The sequence below is a fragment of the Apostichopus japonicus genome, chromosome 5, assembly GCF_037975245.1.
Source record: "Apostichopus japonicus isolate 1M-3 chromosome 5, ASM3797524v1, whole genome shotgun sequence".
NCBI lineage: Eukaryota > Metazoa > Echinodermata > Holothuroidea > Aspidochirotida > Stichopodidae > Apostichopus > Apostichopus japonicus.
In genome coordinates, this window is record NC_092565.1 from 17,556,773 (window position 1) to 17,581,924 (window position 25,152).

A 25,152-nucleotide genomic window follows, 5' to 3' on the forward strand; every position below is an offset into this window, starting at 1 on the left:
AGATCGACTCAGAGATATCATTTCGGAGCTGAAACACAGGGAGAAAACATAAACAAGAATACATGGGCGGCGATCATGGGGGGACGGGGGGGAGACATGCCCCCCAATATTTTAGGTGGGGGGATATAGTATCTAATATGCCCCAATATTTGGTGGCATAGTTGTTTTTAAGCATATGTTTTGTATTTTTTATGATATCACTAGTAATTTCAAAATAGAAAATGCTTAGATGCAACTTACAAGGCCTGGGAAGTGCTATTTCCAGCGATCTGGGAGGCATTTTCGGCCAAAATTTTCTTTTGCGCTTCGCGCCAACTTATGGTGGAGCTACGCTTAGAAAGTCTGGGTACAAGCTGTGCCCCTCCCTTGGCAAATTCCTCGCAAGGCGCCTGTCTAACCGTGTCACAAATTGTTACTATATATGACCCAAAGTAGTTTTCACTTTTTTTCCGAAATGAATAGCTAGAAGGACCGCATCCGTAATGAAATTTGGTTTGCATCTTGTGCTTGAGTGTAACTTACGTACAATCGTATATATGATCCACATCGATATGGGTTCATTGGGTTTCCATTTGGCCTGTTTCCTACAAGATTTCTAACCACAGGTGCGTAGCCAAGGGAGGGGGTGAAGGGTGGAGATCGCCCTCCCCATCGAGCATATATTTTGGTATTTTCTATGATTTCGAAGTTTTAAAGTACAGGTAGCCATTATAAGAGGTTTCAATATTTGTACTCCAATAATTTAACTGTGTCTGAATTTTCGAAAATTCCTTGACCAACATTCTTCATCATATTTCCCTCTACTCGTGCAATTTTGACCGGTTTGTTAGGGGTTGAGGTTTTTTTTTTCTATATTGGTTGTCCATAGATGAAATTTTGTGCAACATGTTGGGTATGTTTTGAAGTGAATTAATTATTCAAATTCTGAACAAATAATGGGCTTAAAACCTTGAAAAGTGGGGCTGACGGGTATTGTGGGGCGTTAAGTAGAATTACCTACAAAAGCAATGATCCACAGGAGATGCAATGAGGTCGAACATGATGTGTGACTGGTGACAATCTTGAAAAAAGGTTAAGAATAAAAATAAAAAAACGATTAGGAAAAACTTGGTTCTCAGGCAAAAGTGTACATGGTCGGTCATTTTCAAGCCCGAGAAGTGCCATTTCCGGTGATCTGGGGGGCTATCAAAACCAGAAATTTTCTTGTGCGCTACGCGCCAACCAATGGTGGCGCTCCGCTTTGATAGTAATTCGCCTGCATCCAAGTAAATGTCCCCCCCCCCCAATATTTAAAACAGATCACCGCCCTTGCAAGAATAGGAATACCAAACTAAGGAGTGAGAAAGATCGTAACATTTTTTTTTTACGATCATGACACTAACTATCGTACTGGTATCAGGCTAGTGTCTACAGCCTAAATGCAAATCATCCAGACATCATAACCTCTTTGGAATGTTAGTTTGAACGTATTGCCTCTCTTCAGTGGTCTCTTCACGCACGGCACGAGTTTATATTTTGGTTGCAGACACAGAAGTATGGTTTAAGTATCGCACCACAATTAGAGTAGTGCACGCTCGTCTGCAAGGTTAGCCCTCTGAAAATAGCCCTATAAAGTGACAAACTGTACTTCTTGTTCGTTATTTCTGATTCATCATCGTTCTTTTTCATGCATATATGTTGAAGAGGACGAAATCAACTACTGATGGTCTAAGAATCTGGAAGATTGAAGGTGAGTTAAGGCAGTTCAGAAAATCTTGGGTTCAACGAGATTCCACAGCGAGAGCTGACAGTTGGGTCGGGAAGCACTATGCTAAACTTAGAGCCCTTCTAGCTCAAAATCTTAACAGTCATGGTGGCAAAACTTGCCCAAACCATCAGCTATGACATGGTGGGAAGGACATGTAAGAAAACTTTTATCTATGATTTAGTGGCCTTGGAAGCGAACGATTTAGTGTGTAAGTCAATGGAGAAATTAATTGTGGTGCGACACCTAAAAGATGCAAGTTAGACTTCGGGCTAATTCCCATTCCCATATAATAGCAACGAGCTTTCTGTCAGAACTTTCCCTGCATGTCCATAAAATTGTATTACCTTGTTATTCTGTTAGTATTGCCAACATTGGCAAATTGATTCATTAAAAAGTTGCAATCAGGTTCATGATACTAAATGCTCAATTTTGTTCAGACATTCGTGATGTTTAAAGGTTCTAATCCATGTAAAATCCCATGAAGACGATATGATCAAAAAAGGTTTGTCATGAAGAGTTGTTGTTGTTGTGTTCAGTTAAATATATTTATCACGACATTTCCCCCTTATATAGAAGCTTCTCTTTGTTTCACTTGTGTTTCACTTGCTATCTTCACGGGTAAAATTATGAAAGACTAAACCTAAACAAAAACATTTTGCATACTAATTTATGTAGATTAACTCTTCGCTACACATCCCTCACCATATCTGATTTCTCCACAACGTTTCAATACTGGTTCCTTATATCTATGGGTGGTCACATCCTTTACAGCTTTATTTCTTGGAAAGTATCAACCAACTAATAAGAGATAAAATTTCCATTCGATAACTGATTTCTGCTACTGAAAGAGATTGTTATAAAGTCTCGACACGATCCCACTGATCCAAATGTGGAAATGGCATTGTATACAGGAAGAATCTAGTATTTCTGTTGTAAATTTTATCATTTTTCGATGGAATTGGAAACTGGTTTTTATGTTTCTGTTTTCTTTTCGAAAGCCATTATTGATAGTTCTTGTTGCGTGAGATAGGTTTTAGATATATTTCTCCGTATAAAACATTCAAGAGACAGGAGATATGATTAGACAAAATAAGCATATGAGTGCTGTATTTGGATATTTGTCATTGATTGATTTATTTATTTTGTTTCATGACGTGAATATATACAATGTGATAGGAAGTCCTCTAAAAAACCTTCATATGGCTTAGCAAAGTAGAGGACTCCTTGTAAAGAAAAGGAAAAAGAAAAGAAAATGTATAAGAAAATATGAACATATTCGATTAATAAGATGCAATTATTTGTTGAATAAAGTTTCTTCTGAATGATTTTGCAGAGGGTTTATTTTTAATAGCGTCTGATAGAGAATTCCATGTTTTGATTGTACGTGCCCTTAGTGATAACATCCCTATTGTAGAATTATATCTGTTATAATGTGCATTGCCTGAAAATCTGGTATTGTAATGATGAATATTACTGTTACTTATTAAGTAGTCATTAAAAGCATTTGTTAACAGTTCATTCCATGCCTTATAAGCAAATGTAGCAAGATTAACCCTAATAATGTCATCAGTTTTTAACAACCTAGGACGCTTAAAAAGAGGATTTGTGTGGTCCCGTGGTTTGGCATGTGTTATATGGCGGACTGCTCTCTTCTGCGCAATATAAATGGGATTCAGATTGGTATATCTAGTACCAGACCATATGTTACAACAATAAGTAATATGTGTGGCATACGTAATATGTCATGAATTGTAATATCATATAGATCTGTTCATATGCACTTTGTATATCAAAGATGAATACTTGGATGCTGATGGTAGACACTTGTTGAACTTTGAACATCCTAGCAGATTTGGAGCAGTTTTGGGAATTATACACTGCGAAAACATGATTGAAGCTATTTTCATATAACCACCTAGTGTGTTATTTGTGTAGTTGGTACAGCAAAAATTATTTGCATATCCAAACGATATAAGCTATTTGCTGCACCATATGCAGAGTTTGGTAAAAAACAAACTACACTAACGGCTTATACCAGCAATAACTATATCTTGGTCTTTCCTTTCACTTTGTACAAATTTGAAGTTGAAGTTCGTGAAATACAATGCATAATCAACGATTACTTTGTAGGTTTACTGAACTGGATATAGAGTTGTCCTGATCAACTTTAAAAGATGCTCAGACTCACATTCCGCATATGTTATAAGGCACACTCCATGTTTTCACAGCTGTTAATCAATGTATTGAAGAAAGAACGAACAATCTGTAACATCGTTTTTTGTTTGTTTGGTTAAATGCAAGTGCCGCGGGAATTGAAGCATTAGTGAAAGTGCCAGTTCAGGAATGGCAAGTGCAACATTGGTTGGTTGTGTATGTTGTCTTGTCAATGAGGGAATGCATTTCTCCGTAGATATCATCAAGATATTTCGCAAAAGGCATGACGAAAGTACCACTATTATGCAGTTTATAAAAAATGGTTGCAAATGCCAATGCACTATCTTTGTGGACAGTTTTTCTGTAACACAACCGATCACATTTAGAGAATTTAAAGGCCAAATCGAGTGAATAAAGTTCATAAACATTTTGCTCGATTTCTGTTCCAATACATATGTAGCCTACAATTTGGTGGTTTGATTTCCTTTTCGATAGGGTGATTCTATGTCTGCTACCGGCGTAGATATATTTCAAAAGATTGGGAATAAAATCTTAGATAAACCATTATGCCTATGAAATATATTTTTAGTCATTAATGGGAATGAGATATTCCAATTTCCTCTGAAGCTTTATGTGAGGTCTACGTTGTTTTCCAATTCTCCAACTTCATGCCCCCCTCTCTCTCTCTTCTATCTATTCTAGCTCCACCTCTCTCTGTTTCTCTCTCTGTTCTCCTTTTAGGAGGGTGGATAGCATCAACCCCCCCCCCCCTGCTACGCGTTTGCAGTGGAACAGGTGTAGTTGCTGGTGGAAAAATTGGGGTAAAGTAACGCTAGGCTCTACGTCAGGTATAATGGTTTGCATTGGTGTTGAATTTTTCATTGGTATCGTAGTAGGTGGAGTTGGTGATGTTGCTTCTTTGAACGGTTCTAGGACAATGATCCTATGGTCCTTTTCGCACTCCGAGGATGTTAGGTCTATTCAGACGTTACGACTTGGTGACCATGTCATCCTATTTGTAGAAGCGTTTCTGCATCCCCGTTGCCATGCCATTATATCTGGAATAGATCTCGCAGATAATAAAACAAAGGTGATAAGAAACAGCTGTAAACGTGATGTCGTCGAATACTGGATTGACTATGTCCAACTGAAGAGAATGGTGTGCACTGTTGGGCAATGTTACCCGGTGGTAGACGTTAGTAGGTTAACTGCTTGGGCAGCTTTTGCACCATTGTTATTGTGGTACATATAGAACTGTATACACTTGTAACGAATACTGCTTTCTATATAACTAAGTTTTTTTTTGGTGGCGCTATCTACTAACAAGAATGTGCGACCTGTGGAAAATTCTATGACGGGTTTCCCGCAGGATAGCCTGGCCGCAGAACCACGTTGCTTGGGGCACATTACGATCAACCTTCAAGGGGAACAGACGTACTATTGCCAACCAGTATACAACATTAGCCCTACGCAGCAAGATAAACGAGTGAGTTTGGTAAAAGTTAAGTACCTAGGCTAGTAATTAATAATCTCCTACACTGCAAATTAGGGAGGTTCATATCGGGAGGGCTCGCTTTTGTTTTCTTGGTCGGAAGCGGCTAATCTGATCATTTCTTTATTGACCGTACCTGTGGTACTAGTAACGGTCGTTACCGACTAAGGCCCCGAACCGTATCCGGCTAGTAGTAGAATTCCCGTAGGAGTAGGAAAACCAGAAACCACGTACCGTGAGGAGGGAGGTAATCATTTCAACCAATTTTCTAGGCACCGAGGCTGGGGGCTATTTTTAAAAGAAGCAGACAGGTCTGATAGTACACAACTATTACTTATTAACAACCGGGCGGATTTCGAAGGAACTGCCTATGCTTAGTATCCAGTGCAGTCACACCTTTCCATTGCATCTGTACGAGTTTACATAATTAATATCAGACTAGGGGAATACTGCCAGCTAGAACTTCAACGTAACACAACTGAATATCAGCACGCTGGAGTCACTCTATTGAAGTTGAGCAGACTGAAGGACAGCCTACCTACGTTCAGCTCACTGAGTGTCAGCCAACTGAGGTTCAGCGTACTGATGTTCAGCGTACTGATGTTCAGCCGACTGAAGTTCAGCCAACTGGGGTTCAGCGTACTGAAACACAGCCTACTGAGATTCTGCAGACTGAATATCAGCCTACCGATCTACCGACGGAGTGTCAGCCTACTGACACAGCCTACTGACTTTAGGAGGGCGTTGTGGTCAAGTGGTTAAGGCAGTGGACTTGTGATCTAAGGATTACAGGTACGAGCCCTGGCCAGATCATTGCGTTGTGTCCTTGGGCAAGGCGCTTGATCTCCATTGCCTCTCTTCACCCAGGTGTATAAATGGGGACCTGCGAGGTAACTTGTAAATATAGTTGCGTGCGCCGGTTTGTGGCTGCACCCTATGGGAAGTCCCCCGGGGGACACGTGGTTGTGGTGCACTGTGGTGCCCCAGGAGAGATTGATTGAATTGTGCACACTTTGGTGTGTGGGTGTGACAAGTTACCAATGACCAGGGGTTAAGTTGTAAAGTCATGTGAGGAGGCATTAGCCTCATACAAGACTGTAAACCTTCAACTTTACTGAAGTCCTGCCGACGGTGTGTCAGCCTACTGAAGTTCTGCCGACGGAGTGTCAGCCTACCGCAGTTCTACCGACTGAGGGTCAGCACACTGAGGTTCTACCGATTGAGGGTCAGCCTACTGAGATTCTGAGGGGCTCATAGCACGGAATATCAGCCGACCTACGATGAACAATACATTATGATAAACTTTATTGCTTTGTAAATTGTTATATTCCTAAGTTGCGTTCAATAAAAGTAAGATTAACTGGATCATCTTTTGTTTCTATACTTTCTAGCATTTTGTCTTTCCCTAGAAGGAGAGTTCACATGTCCATTTCCTGTCACAAGCAAATTAACCTATCCTTTAGGACTCAACGTGGGCCGACGTTACACACTTATTATTTTGTGTTTCAATATCGGATGCATGGCTTCATGACGATAGTTTGAATAGATTATTATGCTTTACATTTAACTATAAAGCAGTGTTGTAGCATTTTATCGCCTGATACTCAGCAATATATCTTTGTAACTGGAAACTGCTTGTCTTGTGTATTTATTTTTCGCACTGTGCTTAGACTAGTGTCATGCACAATATTTCAAATGTGAGGGGCGGCACTACACACTTCCTCTTTGTATGCGTCACCGACAAAACATGATGGAAATTTCCATCACTCGCAACAGCTCTCACTGCATAGGTACACATAGCAAGTAAATGAAAATTCAAAGGCACATTGAACTTCCCTTTAGACTCTCGTACAAGTTACACCTATGCATGCAAATGTGATATAAAAAGGGATGGAAATTTCTATCAGGTATTGTCGGTTACAAATGTAAGGACAAAGTCTCCGTGGTACACATCAGTGCTTCCAAACAATTCGTGGAGCTGCAAAGATATACGACATTCATTTTAACGAAGCTTTGAGAAGTAAGTTGGTATTTTAAGTACTTTGTAATCAGAACTAGTTATATAGATAACGAGACACGAATGGAATTATATTTTCTAATGCTTCAGAACCTCCTAAGACTTGCTAGCTAATTATTTCAGGCGACGTTGCCGTCCAAAATCAACAGGTTCTTCCAAATCAACGTGTACGCATGGCCTACATGGAAATCATATTATAGCCTATTGGTCATACACCTAATCGGCATTGCTCCAAAAGAGAAACTTTTTATTTAATTATTCTCATACTTTCCATTGTCGCAATGTGTATAACACGTGTCATGTTTTACGTTGGAAAACAAGAAACAATGGCACAATTTAGCCGTAAATTCCGAGTTATTGTAGAATTAGTGATTTTTATGAATAAAGGTATTGGACAGAACTGGTTAGTTGGATAAAACTTAACTTCATTTCAGGTTCTGTCTATTGTACACGGTGTTGTTCCGTGACTCTAATGATTCGTTAGCGGCAAAGCTGAACACAAACTTCCAATTAACATTCGTTTCCATTTCGTCAAAGAACAAGACCTACACACGGAAGTAATATATAGACTGGAAGGAACTTCTGCAACTACAGTTGGTACAAGCACAATAACGTAAAGTAGCACTAACCGACAATGTTAACACTTGTAAAATACAGGCCTACTTATTTGTCTGGTAATTGTAGGAAAAAAACACTGAAAGGTATTTGGTTATACGTTTTACGTGTAGTTTTTGGTAGAAACATGACAAGAATTATTCCATACCATAGGTTGCATTTTTCAGCTCTCTTGCCCTCAACTTACTGAAACTTTATCTCTTCTGCAAACAGACTGGTTAGTTTGGAAGAGCTGATTTGTTCACGCCTTGCCATGTCTGCCTTGATATGATAGTGATTTGGCTACTAGCTGTGTGATGAGTTGTATAATAGACGAATAGGCAGCTCAACTAAGGTGCGAAAAGATGGGACTGATCACTCAGTTAACCAACTAGAAAAAACCTGACGTTCAGTACAAACGGCGGGGTTTTGGATGCAACCTATAGCTAATGGACACTTTCGCGGCATGAACGTTAAAAAATTTGCAAGGGGCGTAATAAACTTTTTAATGTCTAAATGACCCAGCCAACATAAAAATACACAGGTATAGGCCAAGCTAAAGCTAGGCTCGCAATGTTGAAGCTCTGAAGCTGTTCAGATGGAGTTTTTTGCAATAGCTTAGACTGACCCTTGGAAGTTTAGAGAGAAGGCCCGGTCACACTATACCGATTTTTTATCGGAATACTATCCGATTTTCCCGGAGGAATCGAAACAGCCTGTTTTTCGTTCGGGTCTTCTAGCCACAGTGATAAAGGACCTGATTTGTTATCTGTTGAGCCATTCCGATGTGGAATAGCGCTCTCCTAACTTTTGATATTGACTCCGTTTCCTTTTATCGGATAGCTATCCGATTTCTCTTCCGATTTTTCGATTTTGTGTCATGCACAATATTTCAAATGTGAGGGGCGGCACTACACCTTTTCTCTTTTTTATGCGTGACTGACATTACATGATGGAACTTTCCATCACTCGCAACAGCGGTCGCTGCATAGGTGCACATAGCAAGTAATAATGAAAGTCTAAAGGTAAATTGAACTGACCTATTGACTCTCGTGCTACGTGCACATATGCATGGAAATATGACCAAAAAACTGAAGGAAATTTCCATTATGTATTTTGGTTACAAATATACAGGTAAATTTTAGTCTCCGTGGTTCACACCAGTACTTCAAAACAATTCGTGAAGCAGCAAAGACTTACGACATTCATTGCAACGAAACCTTGGGAAGGAAGTAAGTAGTTGAGAACTTGGTAATCAGAATTAGTTAGTTTACGAGACACAAAGGAATTATATTTACTAACGATCATTAACTTGTCAGTAAGCCTTGTTAGTTAAATATTCAGGCAACGTTGCAGTCCCAAATTTACAGGTTCTTCAAAAGCAACATGGAAGCAGATTATAGCCTATTGGTCATACACCAACCATTTACTCAAAAAGCTAACCTTTCTTATTATTCTCATACTATCCATTGTCGCAATGTGTATAACACGTGTCATGTTTACGTTGGAAAACAAGAAACTATGGCCCAATTTAGCCGTAAATTCCGAGTTATTGTGGAATTAAGGAATAAAAGAATTTGACAGAACTGATCAGTTGGATGATAGTTTAACTTCATTTCAGCTTCTGGCTATTGTACTCGGTGCATTTCCGTGACTCAAGTGATTCTTCAGCGGCAAAGCTAAACACAGTTTTGCTGTATATGTTTCCTTCATTAAAGAACCTAAAGTATATAACCCCAACTCCCGGTTAACATTTTGCCAAAGAGCAAGACCTACACACGAAGAAATATATAGACTGGAAGACACATCTACAACACAAGTGGCACAAGCGAAACAACGTAAATGCAAGCCTACTTATTTGCCTAGTATCTGTACGTTTGTGGTTTTACGTTTTACGTGTAAGTTGAAGTATGAACATTAACAGTTTCTCAGGGGGCGTAAAAACTGTTTAATGCCTAACCGACCTAACCAAAATAACAATACACAGGTTTAGGCCAAGCTTAAGCCTAGGCCCGTTAGGCTGGAGCTGTTAAGATGGGTTTAATTTTTCAACAGCCTAGACTGACCCTTGGAAGTTAAGAGTTAGAATGTGACATACTCTCAGTTTATTATTTTATGTCATACTGAGGTAGGGTCCCTCTCATCTTACTGCTCCTTCTGCAACATACGTTTCACTCTTGTTGTTGTTTGATGGACGAGATCATGGGATACATTATTGCTGAGAAGAAAGTTACTTATTTTCAAAGTATAATTAATTGAATTTGATTTGATCAATCTTGACGAAAAGAACTATGAAATTGTGTTTGCCGTTGGCTCCTGGTCTTGGTCCGGCCATTCGTGTGATGTCTGTCAAACTGCTGAACTGAAACTGTTAATTGGTCGGACTACAAAGTGATCCTCATTAAAGTATCGTACGAATAAAATTTCTAGTCGGTTAGTGGGTCATATCTAGTATGTACACCACAGAGTGGGTTTTATGGTTTTAAGAACGTACACATTTGTTATTCTGTAAATAATCTTGATATGCATTTGTGTATTAAAGACGAATACTTGCTTGCTGGTAGTGGACACTTGTTGAACTTTGCATGTGATGGATCATGATTGACATCCTAGCATATTTGCGGCAGTTAATCGGTAATTGTACACTGCAAAAACCTGATTGTAGCTACCTTCAGATAACCACCTTGTGTGATACTGGTTTAGTTGTTACAGCAAAAAATATTTGTATATCCAAAATATGTACGCTATTGCTGCAACATATGCAGAAATAGGTAACAAGCAAACTACACTTACGGCTTATACCAACAATAACTATATCCTGGTCTGTCATTTCAAGTACACATTTTAGTTGAGGTTCATGGAACTTAATTCATAATCAACGATTAATTTGGAGTATTACGGGACTGGATATAAAGTTGTCCTGATCAACTTCAAAAGATGTCCAGACTCACCAAACCTCAATCTGCATATGCTATAAAAGACACTCCACGATTAGGTACGCAACACGTCTGTAAATGTATTGAAGAAAGAACGAACATTCTGTAAACTCCCCCAGGTTTGTGGTTTTGTTTGTCAAATTGCAGGGGCAGAGTGAATTGAAGCATTAGTCAAAGTGAGTTCAGAAAAGGCATATACAAATATGGTTGGTGGCGTTATCTCTGAGGAAATACATTTTTTTCGTAGATATCTTCAAGCTATTTGGCAAAATCGCATAACGAAAGCACCACTACTAAACAGTTTATAAAAAAAATGGTTGTCAAGTGTGTAACAGTAGCGATCAGTCGAGTTCTTGCTGAAACTACAACGGAAATCACTGGTAATGAGGCAAGCACGTAGCCAGGGAGGTGGGTGGAGGCTGAGTCAATTTATTGATCTGTCAATGAGAATGCTTTGCCCTACTGCGAGGGGTCCAGTGCCTGCCATAGGGCAATTGGAAACAATACGATATGGTGGACTTTAGAGGCGTTTATCCAATCGGCTGTCAAATTAAATTTAAATGTTCAAAATACTGGATATGATAAGCCTAACATTGATTTATTTTGGTAGAAATTTTGCAAGAAGGTAGTGATTCCCACAAAATTGAAGCTACTTCTCGGGTGACCTATTCCAATCCGTGGCACTGTGGCAGTAGCCAGTCGTACAAAGCAAACAATAAAATGGTACCATGGTGTGGTACCAGTTGAAAGATTAAAGCCTACAGCAGAGTAGCCGGGTTTTGGGGTTAAATTAGGAGAATATTCAGGCCAAATCGAGCGAATAGGCCAGCAACATTTTTGTTCGCATTCTGCCCCTATAAATATGTAGCCTACAATTCGTTGGTTTGTATTCCTTTTCAATAGGGTAACGGCTTAGATACATTTCAAAAATATGTGGGTTGTACCACCCTGCCTATGAATATGTTTTTAGTCATAATGGGAATGAGATATTCCAATTTCTTCAGCTCTGAAACTTTGTGTGAGATATACGTCGTGTTCTCTATTATCCCATGTCATGATCCCCATCCCCTGTCCCTCTCTCTTCTCTCTTTTCTCTCTCCACTTCTCTCTCTCTCTTCTCTTAGTTTTTCTCTCTTTTTGTGAAGGCGACGCTTACCCCCCCCCCCCTCCCAGGCTACGCGTTTGTAGTTGGACAGGTGTAGTTGCTAGTGTAGCAATTATAGGTATTCTCACGCTAGGCTCCTTGCCAGGTATAATGGTGAATAAATACATTTGTCATACGATATACTGTTCTTCAGTGTGTTTTTGCTCATCTGTGTACCTATCTAATGGGTGGGCACTGTTGATAATTTGCAACTGATTACTTACATTAGATAAGGTCAAGTATAGTTCAGTGGCTTCATAGTTTCCAATGTATGTGTGGAAGCTAGGGAGAGGGGTGGGGAAATTTCTGAGGAGAGAATATATCAAAATGTCGGGGTCCTTTGCTAACTTTGGTAAACTTTATGCAATAGCAACCAGCCTTATATATACTTCGTTCGAGCGGTGATGCGTGGGGCTGACAATTAAGGCATTGGCCAACTTGAAATGACGATCTGTGTATACCAGAACTTGCTTAAAAATTACTAAAGCAGTTTTGTAATGTACTTTGTATGGATAGATTGAACTTCAAATACACAGCTAGTAATCTACTGCATATAATTATGCTGTAACCAGATGAAGCTATGAAAGTTGTGTTTGTTTATAACTTTACTATTCTTTGGATCACCTTTCTTGTTATGAAAGGCTTCTACGGGTACCCTTTGGAACCTCTGTGGTCATTTGTAAGCCTTGAATCATTGTTGTAGTACTTGGGAACTATATGGCTCAAGCCTGGTTTAAATGTGTATGGGACACTTGTCTTGTGTGCGGCGGATTTATTGTGTATATTCATTATATTGAGTAGATGACGATAGTAATTGTGCTTATAACTTGAATATTAGAAAGTCACAGTGTCAAAGGTGAATTTTTGAAATTGGCATAACTCCATTCAAACTTGAGATAATTTTGTTGAACCATGGCATGTTTCTTGCAGTACATCTTCAATTTGCTTTCATGCATATTAATGAAGGGATGGGGAAATATGTCATCATAACCACAGCAAGATGAACCTCCTCAAGGTATTGAAATCAATCAATCATTGCTTTAGAGTGGTCACCGGCAGCCTCTACAAATTTAGTTTGTGCTATCCCAAATAACCTTTACGACTTTTCAACGTGAAGCATGTGTGCTTTGGTACAAAGCTACGCATTTCATTGTATGCATCGGTGGAATCCATCAGAAAAACTTTATTTTGACACGGCGTTAGAGTGAAGTTTAATAATTTGCTTATAGGGGTTGTACTCTTTAAGCTCATATGTATTGACTAACATGATAGAAAATTAAATAATGGTCAGCAATGCTCAAATTTAAACAGCATTTTACCCATCCTGACATTTTACATACTTTTAATTTACTATTTCAATAATACTCAAACGCTACGAACATGTTTGAGAATCAGATCCTCTGGAAATTTACATTTGAAAACATGCTAACATTTGGGGCCGATACTGATGACCTTTAACAAGTTAAATGAAAAAAGTTATGTGTTAATTCCAATTATGTTGGGAGTAGAGTAAGCTTCTTGACTTTATTTTCCATTGTATTGCAATCATGGATTTTGTGTCTCTTCGATTTATTTCATATTCGATCATTCAATCCAGACCTCCATTTTATGTGTTGCATGAACAAAAAAGACTAGGGCATATGATTGTAGAGGAAATTGGTGAATACTGTTTCATGTGTGAGCACTAGTAGTGTTGATGCGTAGCACATCAGTTCATGTCAGTGCCAAACGGTGCACATCATCTCTTAAAATCGATTTGTATATGATTTCTTGTAATGTAAACATAACACAAAGTTGCAAATCGTTTGCAATTAAAAGAAGAGAGAGAGCTAAAAATATTGAAATTTAGTATGTTCATTGTATTGATTGCATTGACCAGTCAAGGGGTCGAAAGTATTTATGTAAATCCAATTTACCCATCTCCCTCCCCCTGGAGCAGTTCAGATTAAATTGAAAAGTCAAGGCGTGCCTCATTGTTTACTACAAGCACTTAGGCTGCTGATTATGATGTGGTAGGTGAAGGAGTGGAGTTGGGTGTGGAAAGAGTTGTCAGTTTTTCTAAATTATATTCACCCTTTCAGGAAGGAAAATACCTTGATACCGCACAACAATTCTAGCCATGTAAACCTACGTCTATGTTTTTAACACTCACTGACGAATCTGAACTTCCTAACCACGGGAATTATCTTACATATATTAAACCAGCCTACGAAGGATCAACAGTTGTCTTTTGGGACCAATAGGATTATATCAGCAGCCATTCACCCTATTTCCAACAAACAGAGTTAACTAGACTTCTCTTGATCCATTCACACAGAATCCGTTTCCTGCATAAAACGAAAGACTGCACAACATGTACCAGCGAAACGAGGTTTCATTAAAGGCCCTTTCTCTTTCCTCTCCCACCAACTGAAGGCTGCTAGATTTCACCCAACTTCGTTATAGTCAACATCCGGAAAGAAAATGGCAGCCTCGCCACTGATCTGTACTCAAAACTACAGACACATAACAGTATATCCATGCTTCTACATGCCAACCACACCACCGTAAGACCAGCAATGCGGACAGTCAAGTACTTTGCCTTCGCCAAGTTTGCTCTAATAATTCCAGTTTTCTTCACCGTGTATAAGGCTGATAGCAGAACCTCGTTGTCAGGGGATACAATGTCAGGAGAGTTCACCAAGCAATTAAAAAAGCTTACTCCCTCTTTCGATACACTCTCCGGGAATAGAAAGCGAAGTGAATACGTCCAGATGCGCAAATTACTAACAACCATATCAAATCCTGCACACCTCATATCATCTTCAAAGAGCCATTTATGACAGGCTAACCATAGTCGAGTCACCCCATTTCGAGTCACTCCAAGATAAATGTATGTCGTCCAGTTACAGGATTGTTGACAATTGACAATTCATAATCATGGACGTTAAATATGAATCTAAGAGACTGACTTCGGTCAGCTTGCGGATTTGATAAGCCGTAATGGCTTCTTCGCGAGTTCCTGCTTGCAGGAGGTTCTGAAATACATACAAACATACATTTCATACATACGCCCGTTCTCCACAAGACTTAATGGTTCGTAATGCTTTGCCACCTTTAGCATAAGACTCCACTTCCATCCAGCATAGTACTTTGAACTGTCCTCTTCTATCTAGGTGCATAGTCTGCAAGGTCCATTTCTCGTATTGGGTTTTTCACCCGCCAAACCACTCAGCCCACGAACATAACCAAGAGTTACATCACTTGTGCTACCTCTTATAAAATTTACCTCATTCATTGCAGAGTGTGTAATACCCAATATGAAGACGAGACAAAGAAAACTTTCACGAAACGTTTCACTGACCAAAAATCGACAGTCAACACCATTAAAACTGAAACTCCAGTTGGGCATTGTATGACATGCATAGGATATTCGATCTTCCTCTTTACACTATTTTGGATATGGTCCATCGAGGCATGGCACTTCTAGTTAACAGTCCGTCTACAATTTGCCTCGGCAGAGACCGACTGTGGATTGAACGCCTTCTCATCATTCAACCACATTGTCTCAAAATCCCTTTTTCTTTCTTACCTCCGTCCACTCTCAAATTTTCTCTCCACATTCAAGTTTTCCTTCCTATTCCCCTTTCTAGTCCCCTCCATTACTAACTTCCTCCCATTGGTTCACCTCTCAAAGTTTCAATCAAGATGTCCCAGACCTTAATTTCCTTGTGTCTATATATGTCTATGTTTGGTATCTATGTTTGCTCTATATTTATTGCTTATTTGTCCAATTTTTACTGTATGTCCTTCTGTATCTCTTAAAGTGTTCTTAGTTTTATTTCCGTTTCAGTTTGTCGCTGAAGAGGATCTTGCTAGGATCAAAACGTCAGACCCTTTAAAGTTAACATTAATATTTTTCTTACTCGTTCACGTGATTCAAATGAAACTGAGTCATGCTATAGCATTGTGGTGAAAGATGTTTTGAAAGTGTAATTGCAAGCTTTTTCTCCCGGAATTGGCAGGCGTTGCATGGTTTGTTCTTCTTCAGACAAGATGTCTCAAGATTTAATCAGCCTCGACAGTGCGAGTCCCGAGACGAAATGTTGGTGCCTCGAACCTGATGAAAATTTATACGTAAAATATAGTGACTACGACCATGAAGGTAGGGATGTGATTCTATGCGAAAGGTGTGGATGTGAAAACCGTGAGATTACGGTGTGTGACGACGTTGGAAAATCTCCCGCAGACAAGGAGTTAAAGAACCAATCAAGTTGCACTGTGATTAATACACCAGCAGAGGCGAGGAAACGACTACGAGCTGGCGATCATGTCGCGTGGGGAAGGAAGAAAGACATTGTTCTGACAACAGTGAAGTATGACCACCACGCCATCGTAGAGTCGATTGATAAAGAAAACCTGTTCATTATCGAATACCAGAAAAAAAAGAATTCAGAGACGTTTAAAATCCAAACATATGACATATTCCTTGTCCTCCGATCAAATGGGTTATGGTGATTTCTATTGCATTAATTACCCGCGACTGTTAACTCAGCTGAATCCACCATGGATGGTACTTGGCAGAGCCTTAAGTAGATTGGGTGAACGTGGGTATAACCTTTTCTTTAACAATTGTGAATCTTTTGCAACCTTCTGTAAACGTGGTGTCGCTCGGTCTTTGCAAGTCTCTGAAAATATTTGCAAAGTTATTACTAAGATAGCGAGAGAGCTACAAACAGTGTGTAAGTCCCAGAGGTTTATAGCTTTGTTTTGGAACTTTGCAGGTGCAGAAGGGATTGAAGTAGTAACGAAACAAACAAATTTGGTTGGAGGTGTATTGTATCTTGTTTTTGAGGGAATGTTGTGTTTTGTAGATATCTACAAGCTATTTGGTCAAAGGAATGACCAAGGTATAACGAATAAGCAATTTACAGCACTGGTAGCCAAGCGTGTGCTTCTTTCGGTCGGTAAAGTTGCTATAGGAACTTATACGGGATACCTCGGTGGTTTAGCAGGGGGATGTGTTGGTGGAGCAATTGGGGGTGCAGTGACGTTAGGCTCACCGCCAGGTATAGCGTTTGGCACGACTTTTGGAGCTTTCATTGGTAGCGTAGCAGGAGGTGTTGGTGGTGTTGCTACCTTGAGTGGTTACAGGACAATCTTATGGTCCCTTGCGAACTCCGCAGATGTTAAGTCTATTACTGAGTTAAAACTTGGTGACCATATCATCCTTCCCGGAGATGCGTTCCTGCATCCCCGTTGCCATGCCATTTTATCTGGTACAGATCGCGTAAATAACAAAATAAAAGTGATACGAAACGACTTTACACGTGGTGTCGTCGAAGAATGGATTAAATTTGTGTCAATGCAGAAAATGAAGTATGATTTAGGGGACTGTTATCCGGTACCAAAAGTCCTACAAAATGCAAGATGTAAACTTGGTACAAAGAGGTATAGCATTGCTACTTACAACTGCAAAACATTTGCAGTGGAACAAAAGATGAAAAAGGAACTTAACTTTTAAAATGTGAAGGCACACCTCGACCACATTATGATTACTATAAAAATTTGAATTTGAGAGATATAACGAACCGTGGCCCGTAGGGAAGGACATATAAATTGTGAGCTCGATTCTTAAAATTTAAATCAAAACTGGTATCGACATTATGTAGTAAACATCAAATTTCTGTATTAATGCACCGTCCAAATAGGCAAGTATTAGATAGCCAAATATCAATGTTAAACTGCTGTTGTAATGCTTTACATTATTTCGCTTATTTTATTTGTTTTTTTCACAAAATATACAACAAATGTAGCAAATACAGAGCTTTAAGGAATATGAAAAGTAAGTGTATTAAGAAACCCTCGAGAGATTATATCTAGTGATACACTCGCTGTACATAGAGTACACAGATAAATTACACCCAAAAAAAGAATTAAGAAAAGAAATAAAAAAAAAGGAAAAAAAAAGAAAAAAATAAATAAAGAAAGAGGAACCTCAATCTCAGTTTAAGTTGATGTTAAGCAGCAAATATTTCCATGTGATGCATGACGAAGGCTATATTTTCCTACATTGGTGTGAATGCGATTATGGCGTAAAATGTGTATGTGTCGTGTGCTATCATTGTGGATGTCATGGTTGTGAACAAGGAAATTGTCGAAAGAAGGTGGGACCTGTCCATGAATAGCTCTATAGGCAAACTTGTGGCTACATATACATTAAGTAAATCCGGGAGCTTATGGATGTTAAGATATTTCAAAAGTTTACTTGTATGTTCATTGTAATTGGCAAATGAAACGTGTCTAATTGCTCTTTTTTGAAGAACAAAGAGTTTTTAAACATGTGTGATTGGTACCAGACCATACTAGTATGCAGTATGTAAAATGTGGTGCGATTAAAGTAAGATACAAAGAACGCAACTTCAAGGAAAAGCATAATTAAGTTTTGAGAGAATGTCGCAGCCCTTAGCAGTTTTAGTTGCAATATACTGTTTATGATTGTTCCATGTTAAACGGGAGTCAATATAAGCACCTAAAAACTTAGTGCAATTCATTATTTGCAGACTCTCCTTGTTCATTTTAATATCTAGATTAACGTCATCAGCCTTACGCTCACTGTTACTGAAAACGATATAGTTAGTTTTCCTGACGTTTAGTGAAAGTTTGTTAGCAGTAAACCAATCATGGAACTTAGCAAGTTCTAAGTTAATAATTTGTCCTAATACATTTGGGTCATGAACAATGAAAAAGACACTTGTATCGTACGCGAAAAGGATCGTAGAACATAGGGTAGAAACATTCCTTATATCATTTATATAGATAATAAAAAGTTGAGGACCTATGATTATACAGCCTTGGGGAACACCTTAGCGAATAGTATGACCTAGAGACATAGTTTCGTTAACAGTTTCGCTAGTATTGTTAATTGGATTCTATTATTAAGGTAACTTGTTATCCACTCAAGTCACTTTCCTCTGATGCCATAATATTAAGCTTATAAAGCAAAATGCTGTGGTCGATGGTGTCAAACGTTTTCGAAAGACCAAGAAAAATTCCAATTGAAATCTAATTATTATCTAGGGCATTGGCCAACTTGTCAACTGCCTCAGCAAGTGCCAGCTCCGTTGAGTGTTTAGGCCTGAATCCATATTGACCATTATACAATACATTGTGTTTGTTAATGAAGTTAAAAATACGAGTATACACGATTATACATTATAAACTCCTATATCGGCATATGTTAGAAGCGATGAAAGTTATCATACCTTTCTGAAAGTCCGAATGTTTAGATTTGTTTGCGTGTACTTTGTTAATGACACAGAGTGTGTCATTTTCCGCTGCCATGTTATAAATCAGTCATAAAATACACAGCACGTTAAACTTCGTTACGTATATATTTACTTTGTTTTATGTAACAGTTTCAAGTATATTATATTTATTGTATGTATTGTCGAATGACGGTACATGCAGTGCAGTTGATTGCATAAACCAGTGTAGTAAGTTTTTAAAATTTTCATTTCACGGCTGATCCAAAATACTCTAATCACACTTATTAATTCAAAACGTTGAATCATTTCCGAAAACAACTTGTGTACAGTAGTTTTGTGTATCGAAGTAATGGCGTGGTGATTTCATTTATTGCTAACCCTTATATAAATACAGTATGCTGAACTATTTTATCATTAAACTTAGTGATGTGTTAATGGCTTAAATGGTAACCGTATGGACAATAGCCGAACTTTGATCTGTACAGGCTCATTTCATTTCGGGAAACTACCGGACAAATAACATTTATATGGTTTATCCTTACTTGTTGCAGCACTTTCCACAGATAATATCTAAGAAGGTAAAAAAGGAATATATGCAAATTGGTAGTGTAAATATGTACAGGCTTTTCTCGTAAGTAGCACTAGTATTTTCCTTGTAAAGAATGTGTACTCAATTCACACATATCATTCTATAGCATTATTATTGATTTGAGAGTATCTAAAGCCACTCTAATTCGTAATCCAATAACAGGCTATAAATACAAGATAATAACAATTTGTGCTTATTGAAAGATTTTTAGGATTGAGTATTATCACCTTACACATGCAGAGGGAATTGGAGCAATAATCATACTGAGTCTAAGGTTCCATTTGTAAAACTTTGATTAGTGGTGTAGTGTAATTATATATGAGGGAATATATACATATGTCCATCGAACATTCTGCAAAGTTTCAGAAAGTTTCTGCAAACATTTACAAAGCTGTGTATATGTTAAAGAGAGAGCTATGAGCAATCTGTAACTCACCGAGGTTTGTAGTTTTGTTTGGTCAAATTGTACGCACAGAGGGGATCGAAGCTTTAGTGAAAGTGAGTTCAGGAATGGCATATACAACTTTGGTTGGTGGTTATAGTACCTTCTTTCTGAAAAAAATTTCTGTTACGTAGATATATACAAGCTATGTGGCCAAAGGTATGACAAAAGTATAACTATTAAGCAATTTATTGCAATGTTTCCCAAGTGTGATACTAGCTGTCATCAGATAGCTTTCATCAGAGTTCTTGTGGGAACTACAACCGGAATTGCTGGTAGGGTTGTTGAAATTGTTGGTGGTGTAATATTCATTTCCCTATATCTATAAATGACATTACTGAACTATCCGATTCTGCTTAAAGCATCTCTGTATGTTGGTTTCTCATAAAAATGTATTTACAGAACGGGCAAAGTAAAATAATGCATCTGAAAAGAGGTCTGAAATGGCTTGGACAAATAAATTGATATTCTGATGATCTGGATTTACCAATTTGTTGATCTTTCCTATTTTTTCGAAACTGCAAAGTTTTCTGTAGCTTAACAATTCTATATTTAATTTTGTTTCCTATTGTTTAACAAAATTACCCGAAATTCGATTTAAAGGCTAAATTTTGCTGTGATATAGAGACTTTGTCATTACGTAACCATGTAGTTCCACATACATATACATGTGAGAGGTAAATGTTGATTTTCCAGTAAGCAAGAATATGTGTGTTCTTTTTCAATCATACTAAGCAAAATACATTCTCTTTACGATTTGTAAAAGTGTGTTAAACCACTCGATATAATTTCCGACATTTATACTTACGCGATCGTCATCCACTGGCGTCATTACGTATTCTCACACTTGGTCAAATGTGCGTTCAAGGTCGACTGTACAGGGAGTTGTGTTTTTCTGATTCAAATTAACATATATGTATGGTCAAACAATAGTACGTTTGTTATATAGTTTTATGTTTTTCTATAACATTTAAAGATAAAAAAGAACGTTTAACTTGATCTTCATTTTGGAATGTCATTTGTTAATCACTATTATAATGTCTTCTTTTCTACATTTTACAAGCTTTTCAAGGATATTTAGATGATCTGCATTCAACAAATTTTAATCTTTCCTATTTTGCCAAACTACAACGTTTCTGTATGTTAACATCTTATCTTTACTTGTGTATCCTATTGTTCAATAAGAGTACACGAAATTCTATATAAAGGCTAAATTCTGCTGTGATCAATACTTGTCGGTAAAGACTTTGTCATTACGTAACCATGTAGCTCAACACACATATACATGTGAGAGGTAAATGTTGATTTTCCAGTAAGCAAGAATATGTGTGTTCTTTTTTTTCTTTCAATCATACTAAGCAAATGCACTCTCTTTACGAACTGTAAAAGAGTGTTAAACCACTCGATATAATTTCCGACATGTACTTTACGCGATCGTCATCCACTCGCGTCATTACGTATTCTCTCTCACATTTGCTCAAATGTATTGGGCGTTCACAGTCGGCTGTGCAGGTTGCATGATTTTTGTTTTGTTAATTCAAATTTACATATATGGTCAAACTAAGGTATAAGTTTGTAATATAGTCCTCAGTTTATCTATATAACTAAAAGCGTGTTTTATTTGATCTTCATCTTGGCATGTCATTCTATCATTCATTTTATTATGTCTCCTTTTCTTTTTTGGACAAAACGGTGTCCAAATTTGATTGGATAGTTATACCCAACGCTTTTAGATTGTATTTGGTCAGTTGTAGTTTATAATAGCTGTAGAAATGTATCCTTTCAGTTAAACATCTCATAGCTAATATGGGATAGACTTCAGACGTACTACGTTGTTGTTGTCCCTGAGATTTGAGGATGCAGTCTGTTTCACGATGTAGAAATGTATACTCATTGTGTAATATCGTAGTAAAGCATAACAAATTGTATTTTGCCATACCGTCGTGTAACCGGTATCAATATATCGCTTTAAATGGAGACCGCTAGCTTTGAGTGTATTTCTTGTGTGTTTCTGGTAGTTCACTTAGATTTATTTTCAATTTATTTATTTATCAAATCAGAGGTGGTTGTTGACGGCGAAACAAACTGAACTCCTACCAGTGAAATAATGTCACGGAAATACAATTAGAGTTTCACTTGTTTATGGTGCTGTATTGGACGCATTGATAATACCAACACTACGACAGCGACTATGACACTAACTGCGATATGAGACTGGAATGAATCGGTAGCCCACTGATAAAGACTGGTGATAGCAATGATGGTTCAAACTGCAAAAGCCTAAACACAACAAAAATATACTTGAGTTACAGATGTACGGATATAACAGCTATCCTATTAATGTCGAGAATACAAGACATACAGTAACTCATAACACATGAACAATAACTTGTAAACATTCACTATACTGTCTTGAGCTAGACAGTCATAAAACGCTGTTGCACCCTGACACTCACTAATCGGGCCAAACGTGACCCCATTATAACCACAATAACATATTTGCTCTCAAGCAAATGGTGGATAAACCCTTCAACGAATACAGCACATCCTGTCACAATATACTCATATTCCACACAATGCGCAACACATTAGGCTAAAAGTAATACAAAACACCTCCCTTCCCTGAAGTGTGCGATCACATGCCCTCCACCCCCAACATATGTAAATAATGTACATTCTTTAAAGCCTAGGCTCACGCCTCAAACAACTTATATACCAAAGTATATGCCCCATTGAGGTTTGTCAATCATACTAGGGAACAAGAAAACAAACATTACATCACAGAAAAGCCTCAACTAAAGACTGATAATAGATACATCATGTAGTAAAGGCTAATTCTATATGTTTTATGAAAAACTCAAGACAGAGGGTCTCTCTAATTAGGGTGCGGGACTTGAGACAAGTAACCTCGACTCTCATTTTAGACGAGTTCCACCAATGGTATGTAACCTGCCTCCATCAATGGTGCAGTACAAGAACTTAGACAATGTCTGGCTACCACAACTAAAATAGGAAGAAGGGTTGGGGGGTTGTGTAAGCAACAAAAGAAGGAAAGAAAAACAGAAGATAATCAAAGCAGTGGCAAAACTTTCAAAAGCATAAACCTAGCTATGAATTGTAAGAATACATTTAGGGAGTTTTCTTGGAAGAATTTATCGTAGGAGAATTTGTAAGTGTATTTGGTAAAGTATTCCACAGATCAGCCCCAAAAAGTAAACGCATCGTCCACTCTGCTCAATGTTACGTTTAAACTTATGTCATATAGGTCGGGCTCCTTGTATGATAATTAATAGTTAGTATAAAATGGGGGAAAAAGGAAAATTTCACACAAAAAATGTATTACTATTAAAAGTACGAGTCTGGAGTCAAGACAAAAGTCTAGTTTTGTTCAGTGTATGGTACAGAAAAGAATGTAGTCACGTTAACTTCAAAAACGGTATTGCCAGATTGAGTAGCTAATAATATATGTGTTCATTTGAAATCAGTGTTTTACCATAATTACATACATAAATTGGACGCTATTTTCCTCTGTAAGCGGCGACGAAGCGAAATTTTTCAAATAATGGAAGACTAGTTTAACTTTTTCAATTATAAGATATATATACAGTATACACCCTGTACACATGACATATACATTATGAGGATTGGTTTATAAGCCATTTTCACGTAAGATGTGGTCCGATATGCAAACATCCAAGTTCCAACGGAAAATGCACCTTCGCAGGAGTAGCAGTTTGCATAGGACAAACGTTCCCATACGCTTTATCTATAGATACTGAATGAAAGTACAACAGATACGGTATGTATAATCATCTAACATTTAGTCAGTGGTGCATACATTATAAATTTCATATCTCACTATAAAGAACTAAAAATGCTATCACGACAGTAACTAGACTAACATTTCTTTAGAAGTGTTCTGTGCTTAACGATTGTTTATTTTTACAGTACGTATGTCATTCATTGTTTTAATTATTTCCATAGTCTTCGTTCATGATACTATATATTTTATACTCATTTTTCGAAGAGGTTTAAAGAATCTGACGGAGAATTTTTGTAACGTGCCAGTTATCGCGTTGTACCTTCTAACCTGAATAGTCGCCTGCTCTTGCGATTCGCATCTGATTGGCTATTATCATTGTATGCTATTCTTCACATTACTATAGTATAAGTTCGTCGGCTATTGTATGTCTTACAGAAACAATAGTTTCCTTCGTTAAGACATATCGTCTCTTTTCCTCATTGATCTATAAGGTATGTAATTTTAAAGTAATTCAAGCTCATTATAAGAGACTGACTATAAAATATAATCTTTACTAAAATGGATAAGGTTGTTATATCAATCTTTTAGACAACTGAGCTCTTTATTCTTTAGAAAACACCTGCTTACACACCGTATACGTTGAAGGTTCATGTCTTTACGCAATTCTGTCGGAGGAAAGTTGGAAAAGGCATAACAACGGAAGGCCACGTGGCACAGGTACGAAAGCTTGTGATCATATCTACAAAGTCAGCTAATCCTGCAATGTACATTGTTGTTGTTTCTTTGATCACAGGACACAACTATGTTGTTTAAAGTTAAGGATCGTGGTATTTGCATCTTTAACGGTCTGCAATGCTGTGGACCAATCTTCAGGGTCATATACGGAGGGTCGTGTGTAAACGAACGTCAGCGTCGAGGCGAGGACTATTTCTACTGCAAAACGAAGCCTACGACTGTGATCATTGTTCTCCTGTAGTCGCTGCAGGCTCATATGGTATGGTCCATAAAAGCAGCCACCAATGCGTAC

The 25,152-nt window shown here is 38.0% G+C and overlaps 2 protein-coding genes across 3 annotated transcripts in view; both read left to right on the top strand.

The window, feature by feature from the left end:
* The first annotated feature begins 1,363 nt into the window (after positions 1–1,363).
* Positions 1,364–25,152, top strand: part of LOC139967889 (uncharacterized) — a 130,775-nt gene continuing 106,986 nt past the window's right edge. Inside the window, exon 1 of one of the 2 annotated variants that reach the window (XR_011793180.1) lies at positions 1,364–1,729. Coding sequence is in view for 1 of the 2 variants with exons in the window: in XM_071972076.1 (XP_071828177.1) it covers positions 1,675–1,729 (55 nt within the window). In the remaining variant the exon portion in view is untranslated. The remainder of the gene's footprint in view (positions 1,730–25,152) is intronic. The other variant, XM_071972076.1, reaches the window with a different exon arrangement.
* Positions 5,319–25,152, top strand: part of LOC139967887 (uncharacterized) — a 44,895-nt gene continuing 25,061 nt past the window's right edge. The window contains exon 1 of the mRNA XM_071972074.1: positions 5,319–9,236. The gene's annotated coding sequence lies outside the window, so the exon portion shown is untranslated. The remainder of the gene's footprint in view (positions 9,237–25,152) is intronic.